At 37.7% G+C, this 23895-nt stretch overlaps 3 protein-coding genes across 4 annotated transcripts; 1 reads left to right on the forward strand and 2 right to left on the reverse strand.

Annotated features, from left to right (window-relative positions):
- The first annotated feature begins 917 nt into the window (after window positions 1-917).
- Window positions 918-4456, forward strand: LOC106166033 (toll-like receptor 4). Its single transcript, XM_086995961.1, has 2 exons — window positions 918-1009; window positions 1193-4456. The coding sequence occupies exon 2, from the start codon at window positions 1200-1202 to the stop codon at window positions 3927-3929; it is 2730 nt and encodes a 909-aa protein (XP_086852087.1). The 5' UTR covers window positions 918-1009; window positions 1193-1199; the 3' UTR covers window positions 3930-4456.
- LOC106154597 (uncharacterized) lies at window positions 4434-16583 on the reverse strand. 2 transcript variants are annotated; one of them, XM_086995963.1, is made up of 3 exons: window positions 16428-16583; window positions 11519-11948; window positions 4434-5476 (listed from the first exon to the last, which is right to left on the reverse strand). In XM_086995963.1, the coding sequence occupies exons 2-3, from the start codon at window positions 11915-11917 to the stop codon at window positions 5030-5032; spliced, it is 846 nt and encodes a 281-aa protein (XP_086852089.1). In that variant the 5' UTR covers window positions 11918-11948; window positions 16428-16583; the 3' UTR covers window positions 4434-5029. The 2 variants fall into 2 exon arrangements, with proteins under 2 accessions (XP_086852089.1, XP_086852088.1); XM_086995962.1 differs by having other exon boundaries at window positions 11519-12052.
- A 1096-nt stretch (window positions 16584-17679) lies between these two features.
- On the reverse strand, window positions 17680-23765 carry LOC106166071 (uncharacterized). Its single transcript, XM_013544492.2, has 5 exons — window positions 23223-23765; window positions 19866-19947; window positions 19422-19514; window positions 18592-18720; window positions 17680-18334 (listed from the first exon to the last, which is right to left on the reverse strand). The coding sequence occupies exons 2-5, from the start codon at window positions 19938-19940 to the stop codon at window positions 17684-17686; spliced, it is 948 nt and encodes a 315-aa protein (XP_013399946.2). The 5' UTR covers window positions 19941-19947; window positions 23223-23765; the 3' UTR covers window positions 17680-17683.
- Between the last annotated feature and the right edge of the window lie 130 nt (window positions 23766-23895).

The raw sequence follows: 23895 nt of genomic DNA on the forward strand, positions 1-23895 counted from the left end.
GGGATATGAAAAAAAAGGACACTGTCAAAACACATGCATTAAACACAGAAAAAAAATGGTTGTGTAAGGAAATTTGAGAACTGTGCGTGACTACCGAACATAATTATTATAAAAGCTGTGGGATGAACAATGAGAAAACCATTGATGTGGAGGGCGTTAATAAATTCTTTAAAAAGGGACACAATATTAGAGCTTGCATAAGGGAACAAACAAAAGGAAATAAAACAAATTATTGCCTAATTCAGCCCTTACAAAGGTAAACTACTCATGGTGAATAGCGCCTTTAGGCTCAGAGAGAAAATTTCAGGTGGTTTTCTACTATGGCATTTCAGACCAATTTCCGTATGAAATTGAGCAATGATGCCACTATGCAAAGGGTGGTAGCCACCCTTGAAGAAAACCAGGACCGCGGGGAACAAAACTGCCTCAGCAACATGTGGCAAAACTCTAATTATATAATTACAGCCTACATCGTAACGGAACGGCACGAGTAAATCAAAGACCATAGCGAAATATCTGAGGGCGCTGTGTTTAGCTACAGCTGATTTTAATGGACGTAATTCTTCTCATCAAGTAATTTGTGGGTTGATGTGCGTTGGGTTGTTCTCAGTTTGGATTGGTTACTTCGAGAGGTGTTAGACCCCATTCACATATAAACAGCGTACTAGCTGGGTCGGATCAACTCTGCAGGGGATCTAATTTCAATCAGTGGAGTCAAAGTAATTTTCCGACGCCCCTCCTCGAGCAGCTAGTAAGCAATTTAGCCGAACGCACATAAAAGTTAATCACTAACTAAGGGTGTCAATCTGTGTTGCCAACTGCACTTAGCGAGAGCCCCTCAGAGTTGAGCCGACCCAACTAGTACGCTTTGTCTATCTGAATGCTCCCTTAGTCACAGTGGATAGACAGGCAGTGGATTAAGTATTAATATTTCAGTCTTCCTTCGTTTAGTTAATATTTTTTATTTCACGCATTGTTTTGCTGACTCTACAACAGACTCACGCACAATGTAAGTATCATACCGAGCAACAGCTTTTCGTGTTCCTTTTTTATATTTACATTTAAAAATATTTTTGTTTCAAATTTTCTTACTCTTTATATGCACATTAATACATGTAGATTAACATAACTACTATTCACACACACAGCCAACTTTCTGCCTTGGTTTACATGTTTCGTCTTTGATTTTCAGCGCAACAATGTCTAGGGCCAGTTTCCACACAGGGTACTTACTCATACATGTATTGGTTTCCCTTTGGGCGGCCATACTGGGAAAAACGACAACTATTTCAACCCTCAAGTGTGACGTTCACGTGGACCACGGACCAAGAAACGATACATTGGCAAACTGCTTGGGACGAAATCTACGTGCGATTCCAGAAGATCTCCCGATTACTACAAATGTTGCTGATCTCTCGAACAATGACTTTAGGCTAATACATATGAAACAGTTCCAGTTCCTGTCGAAGCTGAGAGTATTGCGTCTAAGGTCATGCAATATATATTATCTGAATAAGGACGCGTTTTACGGTCTTGGCCTTCTAGAAGTATTGGATTTGAGCCGCAACAATCTACGTCATCCATCTGATCAAATCTTCAAATCGCTGGAGTCTCTAATGACTATTAATCTGTCCTATAATAGAGAAATCTTTGGGACGTCACTGTCAACGTCCCTCTTTGAAGGTTTGGATAGTTTGGCAAACATTTTTCTAGAGGGAATTGCTTTAAAAGAAGTAAGAATGGATGCTTTTGCAACAAATAACAAGCTGAAACAGGTATTTCTCAATGACAACCAATTTCAGCATATCCCAGAAGCAATATTTAAAAATCGCTATGTAAGTGAGATAGTTCTAAGCCATAACAAAATACATACTTTTCGGATTAACACGTCAGACACCACAATCCGCAAAAAGCTCGTCCTAGACTTGAACTCAAATCGAATCACTGAAATATCTAGGACTGATTTACGACCACTTTTAAGGTATAGTGAACTGAGTATGTATTTAGATAAAAACAAAATCACACACATTTGGGACGATGCTTTTATTGATGTGAAACACATTGGTGTACTGTCGGTATCATTCAATCCTTTATGCAAATTACAATTTAAACAGTCCAAAAACCAAAACACCACAATCGGCTGTCCAGCGTTCCGAAATTTAACTTTGAGTTTAAGGGAGAGCAAAATAACAAGCCTAGTTGCACGAAGCATAGACTTGAACGTTGATAGCCTGAGTTCAACCATGTTCTCGTCTCTTCAAAATACATCTCTCAGAAAGTTGAATCTTGGACGGAATCATATTAAACTGTTGCAACCATCAGCTTTCAAGCACCAGCCTCAGCTTACTGAACTAAAGTTGGACTCATGCAGCATACAATCGTTCCCGTTACCGGCCCTACATCCTTTCAGAAACACAATAAAGCACATTGATCTCAGTCAGAATAACTTGGACACGGATTTGTTGGAAGGAACACTCAATATCTGCCCTAACCTAACGAAACTTTATATTGTAAACAAGTTCGATTCCATCTTTGTGAATAGTAAGCAATTGCAAGCGACTTATTCCGTTGAAAATCACTCAAATATAAGGACTCTGGTTTTTAGGCCTAACAAGCCCCAGGAAATTAAAAAAATTGTCTTCAAAAATTTGTCTTCCCTGGAACGGCTCACCCTCAGTGGACTTTCAAATAGTGATTTAATGACTAACACCTTCAACTTGAGAAAGCTAAAGCTTCAGGATTTACAATATATACAGATCTTGGACCTGTCTAGAAACGGGGCATACCTACACTGTGACATACGGAGAGCAGATTACTTTAAAGGAATGCCAAATCTGCAAGAGTTACACATGAATTATAACAGACTGTATTCCACCAATGTCTCTATACTCATTGCTATGTTTCAGTCCCTTGGCAATTTAATATCCTTAGATTTAAGTAATAACTTGTTATTTGAACTACCAGTGGGAATGTTTGACTCTATGGTGCGTCTCAGACTTCTGATTCTTTCACACAACAAATTGCGGACAATTCCCAAGGGACTATTCAGAAACTTGAAACAACTCCACACTCTAAGATTGAACTCCAATTCCATTACCATTATCCAAGATGGTGCCTTTGGTGGCTTAGTGTCTTTAAATGTACTTGAAATGAGGGACAATAAGTTCATCTGTGACTGCAATATACGGTTGTTTCAGCAATGGTTGCAACGACTTGACAATAAGGACTCAGTCGAGTTTTGCTTTGGCTCTTACTCAACAAACAAAATTCCTATCACTGAGTTCAAACCTGACTGGTGGCAGTGTGATAATAACACGACGAAGGTGGTGGTAAGTGTCCTTGGACTGGCATTATTCATAGTTCTTATAGCTGGTATTGTTTACTATGCAAGATGGGACATAAGATTTGCTTTCGTCGTCAGGTTCGGGTGGCAATGCTGTGCTAAGAAAGCAAAAGATGCTGACGTCAACCTTGTAAAAATATTCGATGCCTTTGTGTCTTATAGTTTATTGGATACGGCCTGGGTTGCTGCCGAGCTGATCCCAAATCTGGAAAATGACGAACAATTCAACTTTCGTCTTTGTATCCACGAGCGCAATTTCCTTCCCGGCAATTCTATTGTAGAAAGTGTTGAAGGAGCCATGGACGGCAGTTATAGTGTCCTTTTCTGGATTACTGAAAACTTTCTGGGAAGCGAAGTTTGTGATTTTGAACTGAATTTGGCCAAAACCAAGCTTTTTGAAGGTAGTATTCGCTCGGTTATTTTCATATTCGAAAAAGGTTTTGATAAAACCCAACTACCGCAGCCCATGGGGATAATGATACGTCATTGCCGTTGTCTTTACTGGCCAGAAATGCGGCTCCGCAAAAGAGATATTTTTTGGAAAAGACTGAAACTTGTCTTATTGGAAAACAGAGACGAGCACTAGCTAACTTAAACCTGCCGCCAAAATTGTATACAATCACATTGTTAGTGGAAATGAAAAGGTGGTCTTGTAAAATAACCATTAACGCGTCCATAATTTGACATGGCAAGGTACGTCACGGTAGATCGCATTCAGCAGTGGATTCTTTTCAAAAACTGTTTACAGACTAGTAAAAAAAAATAAACGTTTTTAGTTCACGTAGCCACAGTGAGATAAGGGGCCAGAGTGAATGGAAATAAATTCAAAATGGCCGACAATTGCCAACATGGTGGAAAGGAAGTCCATCTTCCTTGTTGTGTAAAATATTGTCTTCATGCACAACATATACTTGGCATTGAAATCATGGCCTCGTATATGGACTTTTGAAATATTGTAGGACAAGGTTCATAACGATACCATTTATAAAATCTCAGCTGGTTTTTATTTAGTAATAAATCATACATGCATGTGTGTAATAAGAACGCTATTGACACGGGGTTTCGCTTATGTAATACATACTCTATTTGTAATGGATGTAAATAAAATGATATTTCTTTATGCTCGGATCGTATATTCACTGTATTATTAAATTTAAAATGATAAGTTTTGGGCTTATTTTAGGCTACCTCGAATGTGAACAATTCGTCCTTTTTTTTTTGCTCTTTTTGGTAAGGACTTGGCACTGCCGCCAGGTGCCGCAGGAATGCCGTATCCTCGTGCATACACTGTGTGTATCATATTTGGGTTGTGTTCAGATTTTAAGTTATCGAATCAGTAGAATCGATCGATCTATGCGGGGATTCTTGCTTATGTGAACTTTAAATAATCAGCTTCGTTGTCTGGCCCAGTCCCTCCAGAAGCTGCGAAAGATGATGACCCCTTATAGCTTCATTATTTGTGGTAAAATAATGCCAAGTGCATCAGTTACACCCCCCCCCCCCCCCGTAACTGTATTTATCATCTGTTTGAGAAGGACAACAGCGGTGTTTGAAAGCTCGCATGAACTTTAAGTTACATGAACGTATAATCTAGAAAAAAGAAGGTTAATAGTATCTATAGACTATATCTCACACAAGCTTTGGTTGATCACTCGTTTTGACGGAGAGTCACATGGTAATGTAACGTCACACAGGCGTCTCCGAATACGCGCTTATTATAGACTTACGCGACGTGGAGTCTAATGTCCGCGATGACGCCGCGGTGTGAACAGACAAGGTAGAGCTCAAAGTGCTGACAGAGGGCACGTTGTTAGAGGCTGTGCATCCGGGTACCCAACCCCGACAGGGGGCCCTCTTTTTTCTAAGAAACTGCTCTCTTCGGTCTTGCTCTTGGCCGGAAAGAATGCCAAAAAGACACAGGATGAAGGAGGCGATGGTAAGAAGCAAAGGCCACAGTATTACGTTGACGGCACAGGCTTCGCTGCATACAACGTGTCTTATGAATTGTGACGCATTTGCAGGATTTTGGTAGCACTCAAAAGATGACCCCAGTGCGTCATATTGGTCCCGGAAGTGACGTAAATTTGTCCATTCCTTGGTCGGGTCTTCCTGGCAGGCAGGGGTGTAGGAGCACTGAAAGCAAAAAAAATTAATGAAGTAATTTTGCTGTCTACCTGTGGTAGACAAACACTCATTTCTCTCTCTCTCTCTCTCTCTCTCTCTCTCTCTCTCTCATTTTGGATTTTGGGACCACAAATGGAAGAGGTCTAAGGACTGCCCCGCTCTATCATGTCCTTGGATTTTGTTACATAAGATCTCAATATTCAAAAGGACATTCATTCAATCACGGATCCAGTAACTCTGCATCTGTTGCACACATACATACATGTACATATATACTAGTATGTAGTACCTGTACATACACTACCTTGTGCACCTACGGAAACGCGCGCACTCATGAACACACACACACACACACACACACACACATACTTGTCTATGTGTACCAACCGAGGACATCAGCACAACACCATACAACCGAGGACATCTTATTCCTTGGTTAAATCAAAATAAAAACATTCAATTTAGGGTAAAATCTATTCGAGTATGAATGTTATAAATTAATTTTTTATAAAAACTAATTTTTGCTGACAAGAATTTTACATTCTAACCGAGGACACACACGGACACACACACGTACAGACACTACACATTACAACCGAGGACATGCATGCATCTACATGTAATAATGATTGTACTTTTAATGCAAAGCAAATTTTATATAGCGTTACTTTGCAGCAATTCACATTTTTATGAAATTCTTTCATATTTAAGGTAAATTCCAAAATAACACCAGAGGTGATGATTAAATGAACAGTTATACAATATTTAATGCTGGGCTTTGCCACTTTTTTAGAATTGAAGATTATGAGATAAAACATCAATTAATTTAGGAAAAGAAAGGATACTGATGAAATAAAATAAAAGACCAAAGAAATTCGTTTTCAAACATTTTATTTTCATAATGCTTATTTTCTATTTAGCACTCTTTTATTATCATGAATTTTATATTTTGATAACACAAAGTGTCGTCCATTGGATACAGACTTGCATAGTACACAATTTTACAATTGAGGACATCATGCCAGCAGCACCCAAAATTGTTCTTTCTTCCAATTTGATGCAATATTATATAATGCTTAACAGCATAATGATCATCTATTTTTTATAATAAAATATTAGTATCATGAATATTCAGAAAATGTGACTAGCAAAGGTTTTCAGGTTCATGGAACTCCAAAGTCATACTTTGAAAATGCTAAATGTATACAAGAGAGCACTGTACTGAAATGGGTTTCTTTCCATTTTTAACTTTTTTACATAAAATAATACAGTTTACTGCCATTTCACATGATCAACTAAGAAAATTGTTGAGATGGCAAAAATATCAATATAACAAGTTTAAATGTCCAATTTCCTCCATTCCGAACATTGTGAATGATTGAATCTGACAAACTACAATGATACGAGTTAATTTCCATTTTGGCACTTTTTTTACACAATACAAGATAACAGGTTTACCACCATTTTTATATAATCAACTAGCAATATTGTCAAGACGCAGAAATTGTCAAACAACCCATTTTACATATCTAGTAAATTCAATAATGAGACTGTTTACATGCCTGACAATCAAATCTGAGGAAAACCACTTATATACAAATAAAAGCTGAAGTCCCTCAAAACTCAACCAATCAATCTTATTTTTAAATTTGATTTGTATATAGATAACATTGATCAATTCACTCTTGTGAGTTTAATGACAACAGGCCTATCGGTTCTCCCTGAAATGTGCTTACAGTGTTACTAATATGCTTTTACTAATAATCATCAGTTCTGTGAGTTTCATGAAAACAGGCTTTAAGTTATTAGTTCTCCCTGAAATGTGCTTACAGTGTTACATATATGCTGAAAAACAAAAAAAAAAAAAAAAAAAAAAAAAAAAAAAAAAAAAAAAAAACAGCATAAAATTTGAAAGAAAAGGGCCTGGTCTTGCTGATTTTCAATCTTGACCATTCTTTTACTAATAATCATCAGTTCTGTGAGTTTCATGAAAACAGGCTTATTGGTTCTCCTTGAAATATGTTAACAGTGTTGCATGTACACTGAAAAAAGGAGAAAAAAATGCAAAACTTTTGAAAATAATCACCCCATTTCCTCCATTTTGAGACACTGTATTACACAGTACATGATAACATGTTTACCATCATATTTATATAATCAACTAGCAATGTTGTAAAGATGCAGACAATTTCAGAGAAACACTAACATATTTACATATCTAGTTAATTCAATAATGAGACTGTTTACATGCCTGACAATCAAATCTGAGGAAAACCACTTATATACAAATAAAAGCTGAAGTCCCTCAAAACTCAACCAATCAATCTTATTTTTTAAATTTGATTTGTATATAGATAACATTGATCACTCTTGTGAGTTTAATGACAACAGGCCTATCGGTTCTCCCTGAAATGTGCTTACAGTGTTACTAATATGCTTTTACTAATAATCATCAGTTCTGTGAGTTTCATGAAAACAGGCTTTAAGTTATTGGTTCTCCCTGAAATGTGCTTACAGTGTTACATATATGCTGAAAAAAAAAAAAAAAAAAAAAAAAAAAAAAAAAAAAAAAAAAAAAAAAAAAACAGCATAAAATTTGAAAGAAAAGGGCCTGGTCATGCTGATTTTCAATCTTGACCATTCTTTTACTAATAATCATCACTTCTGTGAGTTTCATGAAAAGAGGCTTATTGATTCTCCTTGAAATGTGCTTACAGTGTTACATATGTGCTGAAAAAAAAACAGCATAACATTTGAAAGAAAAGGGCCTGGTCATGCTGATTTTCAATCTTGATCATTCTTTTTAATTTACTAATAATCATCAGTTCTCTGAGTTTCATGAAAACAGGCCTATTGGTTCTCCTTGAAGTGTGTTTACAGTGTTGCATGTACAATGAAAAAAGGAGAAAAAATGCAAAACTTTTGAAAATAATCACCCAATTGCCTCCATTTTGAGACACTGTATTACACAGTACATGATAACATGTTTACCATCATATTTATATAATCAACTAGCAATGTTGTAAAGATGCAGAAAATTTCAGACAAACACTAACATATTTACATATCTAGTTAGTTCAATAACGAAACTGTCAACATGCCTGACAATCAAATCTGAGGAAAACCACTTATATATATCAAAACAAGGCACAACTTCCACAAAACTCAACCAATCAATCCTATTTTCAAACTTGATTTGTATATTGGTAACATTGATCACTCCTGTGAGTTTAATGACAACAGGCCTATCGGTTCTCCCTGAAATGTGCTTACAGTGTTACTTATATGCTGAAAATGGCAGAAAAAAAACAGCATAACTTTTGACAAAAAATGGCCCGGATATGTCGATTTTTGATCTTGACAACCCTTTTACTAATAATCATCAGTTCTGTGAGTTTCATGACAATAGACCTATTGCTTCTCCTTGAACTGTGTTTACAGTGTTGCATGTATGCTGAAAAAAAGCAAAAACAACAGCAAATTTTCTTTAAAAAAAATAGCAGCCCATTATGAAGATTTTCAAACTTGACCTGCGTTTAACTAATATTCATCAGTTCTGTGAGTTTCATGAAAATAGACCTATCGGTTCTCTTTAAAATGTTGCATCGCATATAATATTATGCTGAGAAAAGGGAAAAACAGCAACTTTGTAAAATTGGCCAGATCACACTGATTACGTTGATTGCAATTTATATAGCATTCCTTCTGGAAGAGATCGATCCATAGTTAGTACGATAGGATCTGGGAACGGACCCTTAATCGTTTTTGCCGTGTGCATATCCGAACTGTAGGCCTATATATCAGGACGCGTAATTGTCGGGGCGTCTTTTTTTTTCTTTTTTTATTTCACAAAGCGGTTCTTGCAAATATGCAGTGTTTATGAATATGTGTGCTCTGTGTTAGCGACATGGACCGACAGGGGCCCATTCAAAATATAATTTCACTTCAGTTGTTAGATTTAGTATTTATTCTAGCAGCCAGGTGTATAACAAAAGGTCAGATCTACAGGTGAAAAGAAGTGACTGTAGTTCGCAGAGCCATTATGTAATAATAAATGTTTCATAATGTCATAGCCTTCTTCAAACTGTCAGGGGTAGATTAATTCATAGTTAGCTAAGGGGCCCTTTACACTGGACAGCGTCCTTTCTGCGTCCTGTAGTACGGATCATTTGAGAGTACAAAATAATAATACTTAACTTTCTGACAACTGGCCAATCACCAAATATTCATTTTTTTTCAACCAAAGCAATGCTTGTACCTCCTTTCTACGACCACAGTGATGCCAGTTTCTTGGTCGCACAAAGGACGCCGCCCCAGTGTAAAGGGGGTCTACGGACGATCCATTTACCCTTTTCATTTACTCTGAAGTATCGAATAAAAGAACTGATGGAATAAAAGTACTGGGTGGAAAAAATCTCAAAATTTAATAAAAGTACTGATGGAATATAAGTACTGGGTGTAAAAAATCTCGAAATTTAATAAAAGTACTGGATGGAATAAAAGTACTGGGTGGAAAAAACCTTTGCACCACTCCCCCCCCCCCAAAAAAAAAAAAATGAAATAAATAAATAAAAGTAAAGAAGAAGAGAAAGAAAAAAGCTAGCTATTGATCATTGTAAAAAAAAAAAAAAAAAAAAAAAAAAAAAAAAAAAAAAAAAAAAAAAAAATTCACCAGGTAAAATTCACTCAGTATTATAATTTATCTTAATATATATATATATATGAGTTAAATTTCAAAATCGTCAGGGGCCGAAAACCCAGATATGTCGCACCTAAGCCGCCTCCGAGAGCCATACGGAGACGTTATTCATAGTAAATTTATTCTCAGATATAAGGTTCGTTTTGCATACCTGTAAACTCCTAAGGGTTTATCTTACATAGAAATGTGATTTAACATCGTTTAAATCATAAATCGGCATGAAATAATTGACGTTTGAAAACAGGCACAACTTCTTTGCTGCACTTGAAATGACCTCCTTAGCTATAAATATGATCCTATCACCTTGCGACATTGCATCATTCGATCGATGTACATGAGTAGTTGTCACTGTTGAAGGGAAAGCACGTCTATTTATAGGAACTGAAATCAGGTGACGCATGTACTGTTGTGTTCAGAGAGCGACTTCCGCTTGACCTACTTTCCAGTGCTGTTGGTAGAACAGTCGGTAATGAGTTGAGATCTCAATTTTCTTCTCATTATACTTCAATTTAAGAAAATAAAAAGCGTGACTTGTACTTGTGTAATTTCCCACCGGTACAATATGTATTTAATAAACATACCGGGTGGAAGATTTTTGAAAAATTAATAAGCGTACTGGGTGAAAATGGAGCGTACCGGCGGGAAGAAATTTGGAAAATTAATTAACGTACCGGTACGTTTATTTGATACTTCAGAGTAATTCTTGCACCCTCAAAAGATTGTCGGTCCTAAGATCTACCGAGTGAGCCACAAATTCAGACAGTTCTTCTTTATTTAAACCACTCCAAGTCAGTTGTAGGCCTACTAATAAAGAAGCGTGCCGTAATATGTACAGTGCGATGATAGTTATGTAGTTACGTAACGGCCTAGGAGAGCTTAATTTGATAAAAAAAAAGACCTTTAGTTTAAAAATATGAACTTACTGAATATATAGACATCTGAGATATAACATTAGTTTCAGTTTAGTCTGCCCTTTACAGCACAACCGAGGACGCGGAATTTGGTCCGCCCTTAACAGCACAACCGAGGACGCGTGTGTATAGCCCGATTTCAGACAAAAAGTTGGACAGTATTTCTGATACACTCGTGGCGGGAATTTGGCCCGCGCTATACAGCATAACCGAGGACTGGCTCAGAATAGCGTCAAATTTCACCACCTAACTTGAAATGGGCCCCTTTATGCATTCCACTGCTTATGTCAACCGAGGACGTCCTCGGTTGGAGGTGTGTCCTCGGTTAGTGGGTTTCGGGCGGGTGTGTGTCCTCGGTTAGAATGCGTGCACAAGAGCACACACACACACACACACACAGGGAGAGATTTAAATAAAGAAAGGAGCACAAGTTCCCCTTACCTTAGACCTGGACGTTGAATCCATAGCCACGAGGTCGTCATAGAGATACCCCTTCCGCGTGCCATTTCCCGAGATATACGTCACGACCACCAGCAGACAGGGCAAAGTGTGGTTCCGGTCACGTGCGCACACCACCGTGTCATTAACAATCAGGTGGCGCTGACACCCAGTACATTTCACCTCGTCCAATCGATAGTATATGTCCCATACCGTGCACCTCAGTCTCTCGAAGGCCTGCATATCAAAGTAGCCCTTAGCATAGACGCCGGAGAGGGTCACCAGAAGGACGACGGACACGATGGTCAACCAGAATCCGATCCACAGTCCCGCGCAGTGGACGTAGCGAAGTTTGGCGTCAGACCACAGGTGGACGGTTTCCTTGGCTTTGGTCAGAAACATGGTGTTGGTTAAGTCTCAGTCATGTTGGATTCTGTAAAAATGTCCGTGAATTCCAACAGCACAAATGTCACTTTATATTGCCGCATTCATTTGGTCCCCAGCATACAGGCAACAGTTAGTGGACATAAACTGAAACTAAATAATATCTTGATAAACTATTGTTTTATCTACCGGTCAAATAATGAGTTTTCTCTCGTCGATGTGATATCATTATGATGTAAGCCTACTCCCAAATGTGCGACAAAAGAAATTTTCAGCTGACGCATTTCAGGGAGGAATTCGTCAAATCCATAATTATTCTTAAATAGTCTTGTCACATACATGTGTGTGTATGTGTAAGGTTGTGATTGTGTTAGTGTATTGTGTTCGTCTCTTTCCGTTTGTGTTCGTGTATGTCCGTTTATCTATAAAAAGTGTCCCTAAACCATAATTGATATTACTGGTTAGGTTATAAGAATGATTTTTATATAAGCCATGTGCACGTTTACAAGGTGAACACTACTTATTCTATCGATATAGTTTTTTTATTCCCTCGGGAAAGGAGGAGGACTCTCCAACAAATGAAGTACCCAACTGCAAATATTTCAATAAAATCCTAAGTAAACGTTCCCTAAGTTATCTATGTGAAAACTTCACAAGAAAATCATGAGCAGAACAGCCCTCATTATTACACTATTCACACCACTAAATTTACATTTTAGCAAAACAGGCGTGGATATCAACGTGACACGAGACACGTTGGGCCTACCTGGTTTTTGACGTACGTGTTTAAGGTGGCATTGTCCTCACTTGAATGCCAGCGTAACTGGAATGGAAGTCCTCCAGGAACCGTAGACCGCTTCCCATTACTTTGTACAGGTGACATTCGTTCAATATACTAATCCCAATACTCCATCTAACCCTAACTTGTACTAATCATATGGGAGTCTGGACTTCCATTCCTAGGACTTCCATTCCTGTCACACCGGCACAGTTCTACAGGGCACCTACGAGTCTGAACACCGAGACGAAAATGTACACTTTCGATTGAAAGGCACAGGATAATATTTTGAATTGAAGTATAAAGAAATAACATCTCCAATGTGATTGCCACTATTTTTGTTTCAAGATAATCTTATCTAGTCCGGTGGCTTAGGGAAAAAATCGTGACACGGCGGATAAAAGCACCAAATTTTGCATGTGGGTACCTTTTGACATTCTAAATCAAATTAGAGCCGTAGCCCACGGAAAAAATTACCGTTTGGCCAAAAAATCCAAAATGGCCGCCAATTTATTGAATTCTTTAGAAATATGTTCAAACCTATATTGATTTTTATCAAATAAATTATTTTCTCAGAGGTTTCCACACCCTTAGTACCCATTTTATTCATATATGTCAGATAGCAAACAAGTTCCCTTGGACCTTTTGAAAAAATCCAAGATGGCTGTCATTTGCCATAGAAACAGCCATAGGAATACTTGTGCACAACTATTACCAGCTAGAACGATACGTTGTCCACTATCAAATTAAGTCTGTTTCTCAGATCTTTGTTACCCACATAATATGTTTGTGGTGAGTAACTACGAAGTGTTCTTGGGCATTTTGGAAAATCCAAGATGGCTGCATGTACCACAGGAATTCTAGTATACGGGGGATTCAACTAATGGCAACTGGAAAGATTAATTTTTCACTATCAAATTAAGCTGGTTTCTGAGTGTGTTCCACATCCTTTCTTCCCACACAATATGTTTGTGGTGAGCAACTAACAGTATTCTTGGGCATTTTGAGAAAATCCAAGATGGCCGTCATATGTAATAGGAATACTTCTAGTATTACAAAGGGTTAGAATAATGCCAGCTAATTCACTATCAAATTCAGTTTATTTTTTTAGTGTTTTACACATTATTATTACACTGTGATACATATCTAGCAGGTAATAAATGTGCATATTTGATCATTTTGAGAAAACCCAAGATGGTCGTCACTGGCCATAGGAATACTACTGGAATTACAACTGCACACTCATAGCTTTTCATCTACTGCCAGGGTGAATTTGTGTTTGCTTATAAAGTTTTGCCCATCCTTATTAGTCCTATGATATATATATCTGGTGGGTGAATAGTGTGCATCCTTGGATATTCTGAGAAAAAGATACCTACAATTTAACATAGGAATACTAATGGGTGGGTTTCAATTGCTGCTAGAGGGGCATATGGTTCATTATACAATTACATTACCAAGGGTTTGTTTTAAAATAATTTATGTTTTTCATTACATTTATTATTACCCCTATGATGTATACCTGGTCTGTAGCATGTGTGTATCTTTGGGTATTCTGAAAAAATTCAAGATGTCTGCCTTTTGTCATTAGAATATTCGAACACATAATCAAATAATGCTAGAGATACAGTAGTTACAATTTAAATGTAGTTAACTTTGGGTCGTTTTTAAATGTTCTTCATATCCTATTTATCCTTATGAAAGACTCTGTGTGTTTTGAAAGTGTATGTATCCTTGAGTAATATTCGGAGAAAACCAAAGATAGCTGCCAGTTGTCATAGGAATATATCATTCAAATGCACATAGGTGTCAATTAATAGTACAGTTAAGACATTGATTCCAACATGAAATAAAGCCGTTTGATGTTTAAACATGTTGACATCCTTATTAACCTTACTCTTTATAAATTTGGTGTGTAGCAAGTGTGCATCTTGCGTATTTGAGAAAATTCAAGATTGCTGCAATTCACAATAGGAATAGTACAGTCAACTACTACCAGAGAGACATTGGGTTCAATATAAAATGAATTTTGTGTCTCGGTATTTCCCACATTCTTTTTGGACTTTTAGATATCTATCTGGTGGGTAACAAGTGTATACCCTTAAGTATTTTGAAAAAATATCATGATTACCCTCATTTGCCTTAGAAGTGCCTATAAAATCTAATACACCAGTTTTCCTATGGGGAAAAGAAGGCCATTTTGGATTTCCCCAAAATGTTAAAATATGGACATTAAATACCTAACAGATATGTATCATGGGATAATAATACTAAAAAAACAGAATAACCACTGAATTCAGCTTCATTTTATTTGTAAGCCTATCTCTCGCAGGTATTAACTGAACCCCACCTTCTATGGCTAATGGCAGCCATTTTGTTTTGTTTTGTTTTCAAAAAGGATACGCATAAAATTCTTATCACATATATATTATGTGAATTAAAAAGATGTGGAAAATACTCAGAAACAAATCTTATTTATCAATTAATATTATATCTCCATGGCAGAAGAAGTCCTATGTGTATACTAATATTCCTTTGATATGGGGGCCATCTTGGATTTTTCTCGAATTGCCTGTGAATAAAAGTTAGTTACTCACCACAAATATATTATTTGTGTAATATGAAACAAAATTAATTAGATAGTGGGCAATGCATCTTCCTAGTTGGCATTAGTTAGTTGAAAACCCTTGTACATGTTCCAGTATTCCTATGCCATACGGTGGCCATCTTGGATTTTTCAATAAGTCCAAGGACACTAGTTTGTTATCTGACACATATGCATAATATGGGTAATAAGGATGTGGAAAACATTGAGAAAATACTTAATTTGATAAAAATCAACATAGATATGTATATATTTCTACAAAATTTCACAAATTGGCGGCCATTTTGGATTTTTTGGCCAAACGGTGAATTTTTTCCGTGGGCTACGGCTCTAATTTGATTAAGTATGTCAAAAGGTACCCACACGCAAAATTTGGTGCTTTTATCCGCTGTGTCACGATTTGGCCATTTTTTTGCCCTAAGCAACCGGACTAATCAGGGTTTACGGCAAAAAAAAAAAAAAAAAACAGAAGGAAAAATACTATTGTACATTATCGATAGTGATATTACCTGTGAGTTCAGATTTAACGGGCACCCTGTAGTTTTCACCAAATAAACGAGCACTTGATTCATATAAAGATAGATCCCTCCCATAACTTTACTGGGAGCATCATTCATGTCTATACTATTTAAGAAGACGTCAGACGCGATGACATCTCCTTGCAGCGCCACCTATGGGATTCAGCGTATTCCTCCCTGCCGGACCCTGGTCAAGATTTCCTGGAGGACATTGCCCTTGCTTGACCATGATATCGACAATGTCTATAGCACGACACGCGTGACGCTGACCATGCAGAGGACGCAGCGGACACTGCTGTCCTTGGTGACATTAATAGACAAATGGAAGTAACGTGTTAATGTGTCTATAAGGTCACGGATTACTGAAGTGCCTGAAATAATTGTCGGCCATGAATAACCTCAGTTTGACGGTACATCGTGCCGACCTCTCTCTCCCCCCCCCCCCCCCCCAAACACCACCACCACCACCACCACCACCACTGCGCTGCCAGGTCCCACACCTGCCAAAAGCGGTGGTTTATGGTACAGGTTGCATTTTAACTGCCGCTGAGCGGCGAAGTGACTTCCAGCTAGTGCTAAAGCTGCATTTGTAGAATAAACGCCATGCTTGTAGAATAAATGTCATACCTGTACTGTAGTTTACAATAAACCTCCCCATGATGCATCTTAATATGAGGCTAAGTGACCTTCCATACATATCTACACTCCATGTTATTTGTATGTTTTTAGTTTTAACCCTTGGTGTCGGTATTTCCCCTACGACGTAAAATAAACATGGCGCCCGCCTACCTCTTTATAAACTCTACAGTTTACTTGAGGTCAATGTTTACACGCGTCAGTGCACTTGTATCCACGATTTGCATAGCTCCCTTTAACATATAAATAGTTCTTTGTGGTCAATCAAAAACACGTTTAATTAATGCATCTTTTTATTCATATATGTGGATGTTCAATAGGCATACAAACAATATGTTCTTGAAGAACCAGCATTTGCAGCTTAATTGGTGGTTTTTGCCAGAGTCCATACCTCAGCGAAAGTAAAAAAAGAGCGGAATAGCAATTTATGTTATAAATGAAAGTACTTCTACTCAGATGGGACCAGGGGTAGACACCCTAGCAATCATCAAAGCTCTCCAGTTGTTGCATAGTAGAGAACTCCATTTTAAAACTGTTAAAGATAAACACTCAGTTTATACATTATACCGTACTGCTCCAAAAGCCTTAGCGAAAAGTTGAAATATTAGAATAGAAATTGCTCCAATCTAAACTGCTATATAGACAAAACTATAACTATAACTTTAAGAAGCTGTTTATTCTAGCAAGCCGGAGCTGTGATACCAGTAGAATAATAATAATTAAGCCTAGCCTGTAACGTAAACAACAGCGAAAAATTCCATTTTGGTCCTTAGAAAATTAAACATCCGTCCAATCATATAAAATGAACGAAAAATAGCTGATAATTAAAACGACAGAACGACGAATAAATACAAGTAACTGCACGTCGTTTACTACTGTAAATAATAATTTAATTGCACTTTATGTTCATTCTCCAACGTTGCTTAAAAGAAAAAATTTCGGCATCACATAAAAAATATCGGTATATTGGAAGTGTAATTTGAACCGTGCCATTCACAATTGCAACTGATTAACTTATAACTTATGATATACTCTGCTTTGCATTCATAATAAATACGTTATATCTAACTAAAATATAAAATTTACTATCGGCTTTGAGCTTAAGTTTAAAAATGGACCATTTAAAACAACAGCGAATGAATTACATGGTCACGGGTGAATATCAATATTAGGTGTCAGAGAGTATTTCATTTTTCTAAACACCAATTTGACCATGTCATGCAACTGTTTTTTTTTTGGGGGGGGGCTCACAACGTTTTTTTACGGGAAAGAGATCGTTGCAAATGTTCGTAACCTGTGACACTTTTTTCGTCGTTGCTGTCATCATTTTCGCCATTTTGCTTTCGTCTCCTCTCCAGCATGACAAGTAAACGTCGTCTTGCTGCTCTGGTCAGACCACGCCTCTTTCCCTGTCCTCTATAGGACGTCACGTTAGTGCTACCTAGCAACGCATCTAAGCCACGCCCCCGAATACGCCCTCTGATTGATGTCACGTTGGCTCTGAAATCGGGTGTAAAATCAACGTGATCGTCTGCTTCGGTGAGGTTCTCTTGCCGCTTTATCTGTCGCAATTCCACCATTCGTTCCTGCGCCTGCCGAATCAGGAAATTATCCAACGAATAATCCGTTCTTTCGGGTGGAAAATCCCGCTGCAGTTGATCCAGTGTCTTTGCGTCGGGGGCACCTTCTGAGTCCTCTGCCACACCTAACACAATGTCGCTATCACAGCTATCGCAATCCCTTCCTTCATCCTCAGGAGAGTATTGCTTGGTTTCAGAATCGTCTTGCGTCCCTAAACCTGTCTGGCGTGAAGATGTGCCGCAACTTGCGCATGCGCACTCCTCTATTATTTGGACAAACTTTGGCAGCATGTGTCCATTTGCACACTGAAGCGTCACCTGGAGGATGGAGAATGATGTGTCGTCACTGGACAGTCTGTGACGTCAAAAATATGAGACGTTTTATAAAACGTCATCAAAGTAATCACGGGACTATGATATTTGATTGTGGCCATTAGGACATCAAATCAAAAACAAATTGAACGTTGAAAATGAATTAAGAGAATTATTTATCTTTTTTGTTACACTGCCATCTGTGGAGTTTATGGTGGTTAGCACATGTAAATCACAAAACCTACATGAGATTCATTTCTCACCTTTTCCCATCGTGCTCGTGCTGGCTTACACACGTCATGCCTCTGCAGTAGTCCTGCGTTCTGACTGGGCAAGGTGTTGGGCACGGAGTAGGAGTAGCATTGGCCAACGCAGACTTTATTTTCGACACTCTGTAACGATAGAAAAATGTAGTCAGTCTAAGCACATGTGTTCTTCACTCCAAAGCTATTTTGGTAAAATATTGCGCAATAATGAATACGTAGGACGGATAACTCTCCTGTCTCTTGGCTTGGCATGGAGAGAATAAAGTATAGCGGGTAAAGAACTGATGATGGAAGTGCTGGCACGCCATACATATGGCTCTACCCAGGTCAGGAAGCTCAGATGGCTTCATTAATAGCAGGTATAAATTGTATAGCCGAATGTTTGCCGAATGACGCACTTTAAAACAAAACCTTAAGATCTACCTTAATGTTACATAGAACGTCTGACCAAATTTTGATCACCAACAGTGGTTAAATTCGTTAAACTTGTTTAGAAAAAGTGATTAGAGACGCAACCTACCATATTACCATAAATATATTCCTATTGCCCCCCTCCCCCATTTTACCCCATACCGTATACGCCTCTAAAGTTTTTTCCTCAATCTATACCTGACTTTCACATCCTGGCTGTGTCAGGATCTGTTGTATGTGTCTGGATCCCCGCCCCCATCCCCCCTAGCCTATACCTGCGTATAAAGTTTTTCCCCTCAGTCAATACCTGACTTTCAAATCCCGGCTGTGTCAGGATCTGCTGTATGAGTCTGGATCCCCACCCCCATTACCCCTAGCCTATACCTGCGTATAAAGTTTTTCCCCTCAGTCAATACCTGACTTTCACATCCCGGCTGTGTCAAAATCTGCTGTATTGGTCTGGACTCACACCACGTGTGGCTCTCTGAGTGGAACACGATACTTTGGAGCTAGCAATAATAATAATAAGTCATACTAACTTTGAACAGCTCACATATTGCGAAAAGTGCTGTATGCAGCTCACACAGAAAAAAAGACCATCAACTATCATATGTCAGCTAATTATATATATATATATATATATATATATATATATATATATATATAACCTTACTGGGTATTCCACTATCTATTATGAGATTCATGTAAAATTATTGACCACGTATATGTCGATAGAGGCATGGTGAGTAACTGTTTCCCATATACAACGGGGCTGGATGGGAAATCTATTTATTTATTTATTTATTTATTTATTTATTTATTTATTTATTGATCGTGAGTTCTTTGAACAGTTGTCTTACCGGCGGATGGGCGTCCTGTCCTGCTACAAAGACGCTAGATGTGGTCACCATCACCAACAAGAACACTGCGGCCATCTTGGTTCTGTAAAAGAACATCACAACTGAGTGAAAATGTAAAGAGATTTAACTGTTTTTGCTTTTTTATCTATAAGGGTATATAAGTTATGGCGTTTCAACCATTCGCCAAAAGGCCTCATCGGTGTGTCTCCGGAAGTTAGGATGAAGAAGCGTCGAGATGCCATGCGTCATAGATAAAATACGCTCAGACACATTATAAGAAACACCTTAGGCCTACTTTTCTACAAATTTTGCACAAGAGATAACAAAAATCTTATTTCACAGAGCATCAAAACTGACAGATTTGAACAAACAGTACACTGAGTGGTGTAAGCCAATTTGCAATGATTATTTATGAAAAAAGGCCAAGAAAAAGGGAAGGGCTGACTTGTCTAGAATATTTTAAAGGCTTTTCAGCAGTCGGCTGAGGTACTAACGGTACATCATTCTCCAGATTGAAGTACAGTTGATTTAATCATAACTCATTTAAAAAAACCGTTCCACCAAAATGTCAATGAACTCAAGATTTCACGGGTGGCAATCTTCCAACAGAACCGGAAGTTCCCTCGCTCCTTTTACATGACACATCCCAGTAGCACTTCTTCAATTATAACATCGCAATCTCGAAATTATGATTCATTGATGGCATTCGATAAATCTTGTTGTATTATTTTTTCTTGGTGTAATGTAATCTTAATATAAGCAAAAGCTGTATGATCCCTGAGTATATTTTAAGAGCCATACTTTTAGTACTTCCATTTTGTCATACTAGGACTATTTTTAGCTGCGCACAGAGTGAGATAAGTGATGCGACTGCGTTTTAAGATTTCTTAGAACTCTTTAAGAAAAAGGGTTTTTTCTTCCTTTTTGATCTTATTTGGCAAACTAAAGGGCCTCCAACCGATTTTATAACTGCTACATATCTACAAGGAACTGTGGCAGAAACTAGTATTTAATTGTGCCATTCGTCAATGAATGCAAACACTTCAAATCTCAAAGAAAACATTTCTATCCAAACTGCTACATGTATGGCCGGTCCGCCTGTTCACTTCAACGGAAGGCGTGCATAATGTTTGTTTTTTTTTTAATTTGGTGTACATTATGGGAAAAATGGATATTAAAACTAACGGCATTTTATAATTTGTATTTTTTTTTCAAAAAATTTTGAAAGGCAGTCAAAGAGGTGTGTTGCAGTAGGATGCATACAACATTCCGTTGTGGACTCCTATATTTTACCCTCTATATCACCGATTTGATAAATTGAAGTGTTCTGAAAAAAAGCTCATGCACATTACTTCACGTAATTTTACAAGTTATATTTTCTATTTCTTTGAGCTGCTTGCAAAAACGTATTTGTTAAAAACAAAACAAAGAGACATTAACCTACACCAGTGTTTTAACTCTTTTCAAGCTAATATATTGAAAAAAGACAGGCCTTTTTCATTTAAAATCTTCGATAGGTACTATAATAAAAGCAAAATCCATGTCCTTTCGCGAACTTCGGCATGCGTAAATCGAGGTTCATTCAACCTCACGTGACCAAGCGGCCACCCTAAGGTTTCCCAATCCATGTGCTACGTTTCTGTGACTTCAAAAATCACGGGACACAAAGAGTTAATGAAGGAAAGTGGATTCTTGCTCAGTAAGCCCGAACACACGCCTGTGAGTTAGTGAGAGATCTGGAGAGCTAAAGCACTATTTCAGTGGTGCTAGAGGTATTCACATAAGTTGATTTATGAAACACAATCTTTTGCAGTAAGCGCTTTCATGCAATTTCCACATAATTCATTGTTCTGTGAACAGTAAACTTCCGCAAAAGTATTGCTGTTACTCTGGTATTTCACTCTTGTAGCTTTTTAACGTTTAATTGCTTCACAAATTCGCCGACAGGGGAAAATCAGTTGGCCGTATGCGTTGTATAAGCAGGGAAGTGAATTTCCGCCCTTTTCTTCGCTTCAAATTATATTTTGGACACAGACTGATATGCTGCAAAAGTTGATAAGAAGAGGAAGAAGAAGAAGAAGAAGAAAAAAAAAAATATATATATATATATATGGCATTCATAAAAATATTATTATTGAATATAACCTTGGAAAAACGCCTATTATTCATATTTACATGTACTGCGTCGTTGTTGCTATCAATTACCCATTTTACGATGAAAACACGTTCCTGTACAAACCCATTGAAATTGTCATGCAAGCAATGAAATTGAATCTTCCAGACCCTCTACCACCAACAGTCTCCTTACAGGGTGACTTCTTCTTTATATACTGTACATATATCTCAAAATACTTGAATTTATTGCAATAACAGGAGCTGTTTTTTTTTCTTTCTTTCTTTTTTTTTCTTTTTATTGCTAATCGTTAATTTTATTTATTAAGTGGCTATATTGCTGCGTTATGTATCAGAGACGGGAATGTGGTACAAAATGTCTGCTTATATTTTAGTTTTACTTTAAAATGGAATACATTGTCAGTTTAAAAGAATTATCGATATCGCAGGGGTCTAATATTTAAATTAATCAATAACTTAATTTTAGCGTCAGAATTCTTCGAATGGCCCCTTGACTCCAATTGTTTTAGACAAACTACCCATATCTGTATCTGCATTCCTCTTGCAGATGAAGTCCCCCGAAAATATCATAAAAATTGTTTATTATCCCTTAAACGTCTGTCTAGCCGATTCCGTTACTTCTGTTAAGGCAATTAGCGGTAAAACAGAGCATAGTGAAATTTTTAACCAGATGTACACTACATTTAGTTATATGCTAATTATATCTGAATATCTTTGAGAAGAAGATCAATTGCTTCTCCACATTTTGCCAAACTACAAAACGGGGGAAAGTACAAGGGATCAAACTTGATTTAAAAAATCACGTCTTTCATAGACACATATTAAAAGAAACATTCGAAATACGTGCTTTGAGTCATCTATTGATTAATCTGTTTTCAAGTTGTTCGCATTCTTGGTTATAAACAAAACAACCGTGCTGCTACAAGTAATGTTACTGTAGCAAAATTAATAAAAAGAGGGGAAAATGACATTTATAGCTCCTGTGTGTGTTTTTGTGATCTTCATAGCTGAATATGGCGATAGGAATGGTTTTAATTTACCCACGTCGTCACAATCACTGGATCGCCCTACTGCGTCTGGAACAAGCGGGATGTTACCACACAGATTTCCACATATTATTTCAAGAGGTTTTATCAAAACAGAAACATTTAAACAATACCACATCTTATATTAAGAAACAAAAACCCGCCCAGGGAATCTTATTTTCCCAAACGCATCACTTACCTTTCAAATAACTGATTTCTCCCCTTAGCAACGCTATCAGCTAATAATGACTTCTTATCTTGTCTACTTCTTTTGGTATCTGCCAATTATTAATCCATCGTCTTGCGTCTTAAATAATGCTTTCATGGATTCATTTCCTTGAAAATATACCGCCCCGGTTCCTGTGGTCTCTTTAATTCAATATTATTTCTAATATAACATAAACTTGTCTATGGCTAGCGCTTCCGTTAGCTTTCCACTTGTGGCCCCGTCCTCATTGTTTAGAAGAAAACAGTTGTCTGTAGCGTGGGGTTACTTCACGTCTTGTGCATTTTTCACGGCGATTCCAGACCGCAGACATTTCAAAAACGATTTTAACAGGTGTCTGTAACATTACAGCGCTGTGTAGACGGCGTTATAAATCACGGCAAGCTGACGCGTTGCCAGCCTTTTATGCCCGAGATCGCGACATTATCCGCGAGATTTCGACAGTGCGAACGAGATGTTGCCAATAATTGGCAGCGCTCGGTGTGCGGGTTACACGGCGGTGAAGGCGTGTCGGGGCACCAAACTGTTTTAAGGGAAGAAGCGGGTTATTTTATTGCCGAATCACGGTTCATTGAATGTTACGTCATTTGTTTTTCCTCTCCTTGGCATAATTGCACACTGTGCGATCAAAAGGCAGGCCTATGGT

Source organism: Lingula anatina, chromosome 9, assembly GCF_051362555.1.
Source record: "Lingula anatina isolate TDL-2025a chromosome 9, LinAna3.0, whole genome shotgun sequence".
NCBI classification, from domain to species: domain Eukaryota; kingdom Metazoa; phylum Brachiopoda; class Lingulata; order Lingulida; family Lingulidae; genus Lingula; species Lingula anatina.

Excerpts from the sequence above, each read along its gene's own strand:
- LOC106166033 (XM_086995961.1), top strand. The coding sequence starts at position 1,200 with ATGTCTAGGGCCAGTTTCCACACAGGGTACTTACTCATACATGTATTG.
- LOC106154597 (XM_086995963.1), bottom strand. The coding sequence starts at position 11,917 with ATGTTTCTGACCAAAGCCAAGGAAACCGTCCACCTGTGGTCTGACGCC. Across the intron at positions 5,477-11,518 it reads ATTCAACGTCCAGGTCTAAG|TGCTCCTACACCCCTGCCTG; the intron begins GTAAGGGGAACT and ends TTTTGCTTTCAG.
- LOC106166071 (XM_013544492.2), bottom strand. The coding sequence starts at position 19,940 with ATGGCCGCAGTGTTCTTGTTGGTGATGGTGACCACATCTAGCGTCTTT. Across the intron at positions 19,515-19,865 it reads GACAGGACGCCCATCCGCCG|CTCCAAAGTATCGTGTTCCA; the intron begins GTAAGACAACTG and ends TATTATTGCTAG. Across the intron at positions 18,335-18,591 it reads CACGAGCACGATGGGAAAAG|GTGACGCTTCAGTGTGCAAA; the intron begins GTGAGAAATGAA and ends TCCATCCTCCAG.